General features: G+C 60.4%; 1 protein-coding gene across 1 annotated transcript; it reads right to left on the bottom strand.

Moving 5' to 3' along the window:
- Nucleotides 1–2,597: 2,597 nt before the first annotated feature.
- EMD (emerin) lies at nt 2,598–4,865 on the bottom strand. The gene is made up of 6 exons (XM_068962705.1): nt 4,679–4,865; nt 4,473–4,580; nt 4,228–4,305; nt 3,909–4,042; nt 3,391–3,437; nt 2,598–3,308 (listed from the first exon to the last, which is right to left on the bottom strand). The coding sequence occupies exons 1-6, from the start codon at nt 4,758–4,760 to the stop codon at nt 2,972–2,974; spliced, it is 786 nt and encodes a 261-aa protein (XP_068818806.1). The 5' UTR covers nt 4,761–4,865; the 3' UTR covers nt 2,598–2,971.
- Between the last annotated feature and the right edge of the window lie 2,047 nt (nt 4,866–6,912).

Raw genomic sequence — 6,912 nt, 5'->3', positions numbered from 1 at the left:
TGGGGCTAGTTTCCAGGGCATGGGTATGCTGAGCCTAAGGCCAAAGGCCAGCCCCAGGGGCAGTAACAGTGACACCCTCCTTTTCTTTAGTTCCTTGGGGAGGTTCATCCTCGTGGATCCACGGGCTTGTACCCACAGGCTTGTACCCACTCTTGGATGGCTGCTTCTTCAGTGCTGGGACTAGCCCAGTAGAGTGGTCAAGGTCGGAGTGGTCCTAGATGGTGAAATGCTGTCTGCTACTTCCCCTAGACCTGGGGGCGGGGGGAGGGTGCGGCTGACGTCAAGGGTGGCATCAGGAGCTCCCCCTGCTTGCCATACCTCCCGGGCACTTCTCTCTGTGCTCCACCAGGGATGCTGCTCAGGCTGTCTGGCAGGGTCCCAAGCTACCAGCTCAATTGCCTCATCCAGGGCCTCCTGGGCTCCTCCATGTCTGCCAACCACCACTACCATCCCCCGACTCCGCTCTGGTGGTACCTAAGATGGCAGGAGATGCCCTGCACGCTAGGAAGCTGCTACCCCCTGCTGTGCTCCCAGTACCACTGCAGCCCATGGTCCAGGCAGGAGCCTGGAGGTTGGTCTCAGAGCCCTGGAAAGCCCTAGGTGGGGAATTGGAAGCCTGACGTTTCTTGGGGGCTCACGGAGCCCTCAAAAGCTTTGGGCTGGGGTGCCCAGAGCACTTGGAGGCATTCAGGCACCCTTATGGGGGTCCAGGGCCTTGGAAGCAAGGCTAAGCCTGGTGGGAGTCTGGAGGGAGGTCCAGAGTCCTCAGGAGAGCTCTCTGGGAGGCGGGTATCTCAGAGCCCTGGAGCAGTGATTTTGAAGCAAGGCCCTCAGAAACCCTCTGTCTGGTGCATGGTGATCAATGGATATGGTCACCCATGAGAAATAAAAGGGGGAGACTGTGTCACCTGGGAGGCAACTCTGTCTCCCTTCAGACACAGCAGTGGTTGCCAAGCACATCTAGCCTCCCCCTCGGCCCTGCAGATGGAGGATCTGAAGCCCGGAGGGGACCATTCCGTGCAGAGGCCATGCCATCTCTCTCCCCTTCCTCCCTGCAATCCCTCCTCTCCACCAGGACCCCGTGGGTCTCCCGCTTCACAGCCAACCCCCAGGAGGAGCACTTGAGATCACTTGCCGAAATGAGATGTTGCGCCACGCCCCTGCGGAGTTCTGATGCCCTGACGATGGGACTCCTTGTTCTCCCACCCTCCAGTTCACTGATTTGACCACCTGCCCCTGTGGTCACAGATGAGCAGGCCACACCTCTTGCCCATGCCCACCGCCCACCACGGAGCATCCGTGTCTCAGCTCTTGGTCTAGGATGGCATGAGACAGATGCCGGGGGCCCAGGGGTGTCCTGGCCACAGCGGACTGGGTGCCACAGGAGTCAGGTGGGAGTGCCTAGCAGCAAACGAGGGAGGCTGGGGCTCTGGGAGGGGTGAGAATATGAGAAGCCATTTCTTTTTGGTGTATTTGAAATGCACAAAGCAAGCCTGTTGGTTTTAGGAAAACGCCCACCCCATCCCACCCCACCCCATCCCACCCCATAAAAGTGCAGAGACTAGGATGCAGCAAAAAGAAATGTCTGGAAGCTTTGGTAGAAAGGTTCCAGTCCGGCCCTGAGCAGAGCTTACCCAGCAGCCATAGACAGCGGAGAGCCCCAAGGCTCAGGAGCCCATGGTGCACGTGCAGGTGAGAGGGCAGGCCCTGCCAAGTCCTGCCACCTGTAGGAAGGAGCCCGCCAGAGCTGAGATGCCAGGGTCCCACCCAATGGTGGTCCAGGGGGTGCCTCTGCTTCCCTTTTGTGTGCCTGTTTCTCCAGACTTTACTGCCCTCTACAGGCAGTGCGGAGCCCAGACGCACAGCGTGGCATTCTACTCCATGTTTCCTTAGCACTTGATGTTAAGTGATAGTCGTTCAGTCGTGTCAGACTCTTAGCGACCCCATGGACTGTAGCCCGCCAGGCTCCTCTGTCCATGGGATTCTCCAGGCAAGAATACTGGAGTGGGTTGCCAGTTCTTTCTCCAACTCGATGTTAAAATCACATGTAAACTGTGAAAATTGTTAAATGCCCACAGCAGAAAACCTTGTGGTAATACCCAGGTGAGGAACTGGTTTACTATAAGGAGATGAAACTTTCCAGAGGACTGAGAGCCTTCCCCTGTCATTAGACAACCAGCCTTCCAGCAGAAACAGCCCATCAAGCAGATGCCTCATTTCCTTCCCATCACTCTGTCCTTGGACACCACGGTTGGTGTCTGCTGGTCCCAGTTGAAACACCCAGAACTGACACGGTGCAAGCAGCCTCACCTGTGTTTCCCAGTGGGCTCTCTGTGTGACTATTTTTTATAAGCACTTACAAGAGCTTCTGGTAACATGTCAGGGAGCGGGCACCAAAAGCAAAACATAAATGAGTCTATGGGTAGCCTATGATCCCTATCTCAGGCTCAAAGGACGAAAGGATGAACTGACAAAGTTGGATGGCAATTCTGGAGACCCAAGGCCTGGAAGCCTTTAGCAGGGGGGCAGCCCAACCCCTCCCCACGTTAAAGAAAAGAACCCACACGTTAAAAATAAATGGTCTTTTATTGTGTCCATGAAAACAAACTCAGGGTGGCCTTTGGTTAATCCCCCCATGAGGTGACGACAAATAGGAGGCATGCGATGACCAAAACCATGTTCTCCTCTCCAGGAGAAGGGTCTTGCCCTCCTAGGCCCGAAGGGTGACAGGCAAGCAGGGCCAGGAGGATCCAGAGGCAGGCCCACCCAGGCCCACCATGCCACAGAGGGCCCAGGCCTGCTGCCTCCCTGGCAGGACAGGGCAGGGGTCAGCAAACATTGCCCCTGTCCTGGTAACCCCAAGCTAGAACACACAGAAAAGCCCCAACCCCCCTCCCCCAACAAACACTGATAAGGCAGTCAGCCAGGGCTTCCAAGAGGAGCCGGCCTCCAAGGTACGAGGTCAGACCCCCTAGGGCTCTGCCCAGAAAGGGTTGCCATCCTCGGCCTGCATGTAGTAGTAAACAAAGAGCAGGAAGGCAGCAAAGACCAGGAACAGCAGCACCTGGCCCCAGAGCGGGACCTGGCGATCCTGGCCCAGGCCGGCAGCCCCAGGGGCCTGGTTTTCAGGCCGGATGGCTCTGCGGGTGAGCCACGAAGGGGCTGAAGATGAAGATGAGGACACACTCGAGGTGGAGGAGGATGTGGGATAATAGGACAGGCCCAGGGAGCTTCTGGAGATGTTGGAAATAGGGCGGTAGTGTGCAATGTTCTGGTAGGCACTGTCCCGGCCATAAAGGAGGCGTTCCCTGAGGCAAAGAGTGCAGTAGGTAGACCAGGAGGGCCTGAGTCCTGAATCAGCCCCAGCCCCTGGCTCGCCTTAATACTCACCGATCCTTGCCTTCCTCTTCCAAAGAGAAAAGATTGTCATCACGGACCTACAGAAGTGAATCAGAGTGAGGATACCTATTGACAGGGTCGGTGTAGGTATGACAGGTCATACCCTCAGTCCAAACTGCCCTTCCCAGCCTGTTCTGAACACTGCTTAAAGGCCTGGGCCCTGCCACCCTCCAGACGTCCTTCTTGGTCCTCAGCCTTATGTCTGCAGGGCCGTGCCACTTGTCCCGGCTGCCTGCATCCTACTTTCTGCCCCAGTATTCTCAAAAAGATCTCAAACCTAGATCCCAGACCAGAGCCAGGGCACGTCCGGGGCACACTAGTCAAAACAGTTCTGACAGCCCCTTCCCCCACCCCAAAGGTCCTGACCAGGCAGGTGTCTGCAGGCCCCGCCTCTCCCTGGAGGTTTCTGAGCCACCATTTGCGCCCAGTGGTTCCCTTGACTCATCCAAACCCCATGAGGACCCCCTCAGGTTGTACCCAAGTACAGAGTGCCCAACAACTCAGCTCACCTGGCGGTGAAAGGGGTCAACATCTGAGAGTGAAGCTGAGGGCTGGCGGAAGCCCTTGGATGTGCCCACAGACTCAGGCTCCCCGTAAGTCCTGGTGGTCAAGTAACTCTCCTCATAGTAGTCATCATTATAGCCTTAGGAAGGGGGGTCAGCGGTAGCAGAAGGGGCAACGGTGTCCCCACCTGGCCCGATGGCCCTAATCTGAATCCCATTGGGGGGGGGCCTGCAGGGCTACTGCAGGACGCGTGGGGTTGAGGTCTCAGGTTCTGGCTGACACTGCAAGGAAGGTGTCAGAGTGCCCACCCCACCCCTGCCTTACCCTTGCTCTGGTAAAGTAAGGCGTCCTCTTTCTTGGGCAGATCATACATATCCGAGTCCACGGACGTCGAATCTAAGTCTGAATGGGGGAGGGGCTAGGACCATTGGCCCACAGGGGTCCCCTCCCGTTTCCCCCGCGCCCCTTCCAGCCAGTGCCCTGGCCACACCCCCGCGACCCCTTCCTCAGCGTCCCCCAAACCGTGTCCCCAAGGGCGGCCAGGCGGGGCCCTGGGACGGGAACCTCACCCGAGAACCGATAGGAGAAAGAGGATGCGGACGAGCTCGGGGGCGAGAGCCTCCGCCTCTGGGTCTCATACTCGAAGATTTTCTTTTCGTAGAGCTTGCGAGTGGAACCTGATCAGACGCGGGGCACAGGGCGGTCAGGGAGCGGGCCGAGAGGGGGCCGCGGGGCTAAGCGCGGGGAGCGGGCCCGCCCTCCGTCCACCGCGTACCGACGACGGGCCCGTGTGGGATGTTGTACTGGCGCAGCAGGGCGGCCAGCTCGGAGTCCGAGAGGGCTGCGTAGTCGTCCATGGCGGGCAGCGGGCGGCGGAGGCCTGGGGGAGGCCTGGGCCTTGCAACACCGGCCGAGAGACGATGGCCTCGGAGCGCGGCAGGGGCAACAGGAGTGCCTCGGCAGCGGCTACGCGCGCGTCACGCCCGCGTCACAGTCGCGGTCTCCGCGGGCAGCGCGCGCTGTGCGGAGCGGGGCGGGGCCTCGCAGAGAGCTGCCAGCGCAGATTGGTGGAGCCTTGCGAACGGGCGGGGAGGGGCGGGGCTCGCGAGCCCAGAGACGTCACACGCTGGCGCATTTAGGGCTGGACCCCAGCGAGGGGGCGGGGCCTGGGCGCGACGGGAACTAGCTTAGACCCGCCCCGGCTTGGGAGCGGGGCGGGGCCCTCGAGCCGCGACGTCACCCGCTCGGCTATTTGGGTTAGAAGGGTGGAGGGGCGGGGCCTGTGGCCATGCAACCGGCAGAAACTGGCCAGGATGTGGGAGCTGGGCGGGGCTGCGCGCTGGGCGGGGCTCGCCTTCCCTGAGTCACGTGGAGTCCGCTCGGTCCCAACTGCCCCTCTGCTCCAGCAATTGCGGGTCCCTGGCCGCGCCCCAGGCGGGCGAGTCGCCGGCGGCTGCGAGAAGGGGCCCGATCCGAAGGGGCAAGCCCTTGGAGAGCACGGGTCCAGACTAGGCGCTGCTGCACGCGCAGTGCACGCGCGCGCCACACCAAGGAAGCCTGTAGCCACCTGACCATAAACCGCCCCCCAGACCCCCAGACCCCCTGCCCCAGCACGCCTTCCCGCTCTGCAGGATCCTGGCCTGCGCCCGCCGGTTCCCACCGCCTCCCTCCCTCCCCCTGCACCCCAGAGGAAATGGGGCACTGGGCCAGGAGGCCACCGGCGCTCCAGGAGCCAGCAGCCTTGGAAGGGGCCCGGGCATGCCAATGGGCACTGGCACGGGGAGCCCTGTGATGCCAAGATGGCGGGTGTCTGCCTCACCCACCGGCAGTGCACCAGAGGCGCGAGGGGCTTCCCCACCGTGGCTGGGATGGCCCCTGAGCCCAGCGTGACCCAGGAGGCTGCCAGAGGGACCTGCCCCGGGCTTCCGATAATGCACTCTGAGCACCTGGGTCTCAGTGGGCTTCAGGGTCGTGGGAGTGCAGAGGGAGCCTCCCGGACAGGGGGGCCAGGGGACTGAGGGGGGCAAACCATGGAAGGCAGCCAGGGCCTGTCACAGGGAGTTGGTGAGAGCCTTGGTCAGGAAAGAGCTGTCCCATGAAAATTAGGAAGAAGAGGACAGTCACATTCTAACAAAGCCAGCCAATGGAATGAGGGGAAACAAGTGCCTCTCCCGGAACTAAGATGAAGGCTGGCAGACTGGCCCAGTTGGTGAGGGTCACAGCCTCGGTCTCAGCAAAAGTTCCTTCATGGGGTGGAGAGAAGATAGGGCCCTGGTTTAACCACATGTGAAGCCCCTCCTCAAGGTTGCTGTTGGCCAGGTTTTAGAAATGAGGCTTTCTCCATCTCCCAAAATATGAGGGCCCCACGTATGCATGGTCAGATGAGGGGCAGCGCCCCAGGCAGGGCAAGGGTCTTGCTGCTTATCTCCGAGCAGGGAGGGAAATGGCATTTGGGCTCTGGGCTCCTCAGAGCCGGCTTCGCGGAATTTGGAGTTTGGGCCAGATCAGATTCCCCAGCACCTCTCTAAGCCTTCTTTTGCAGTGCTGGCCCCTGTCCCGGAGGCCAGCCTCCCCTTGCCAACCCCCGCCCCATACAGACCCAAGCCGTTTCCTTATGAGGTCAAGGAATTCTAAGTTTGCCTTCTCCTCTGGGAGCACCCCCTCCCCGGCACCTGCCTTGGCCCTTTGCCTTTTATTTCCCTCTCCCCCAGTTGCCCCACTATGAGGTCCCACCACAGATGGCACCACATGGCTGACCTGTGATGGTCTCCTGCACACGAGCCCACCTGGAGCCCCAAGCCAGCCCCACTGCAGGCAGACCTGTCTCAAAACACCAGAAACCAGGCAAGCCCTTGACCATCAGAGCTGAGAGGCCCTTGGCACTGCCACAATCACATCGAGGAGGAATTAAGGGCCCAGAGAAGGAGGGGACTTATGCAGGGGCACCCAGTGCAGCAATTCATTCATGGATGTTCCCCTAGCCAGTACCTAGCCCTCGGGGTCATAACC

Source organism: Capricornis sumatraensis, chromosome X (assembly GCF_032405125.1).
Source record: "Capricornis sumatraensis isolate serow.1 chromosome X, serow.2, whole genome shotgun sequence".
In the NCBI taxonomy this organism is placed as follows: domain Eukaryota; kingdom Metazoa; phylum Chordata; class Mammalia; order Artiodactyla; family Bovidae; genus Capricornis; species Capricornis sumatraensis.
This window is presented reverse-complemented; position numbering and strand designations above follow the sequence as displayed.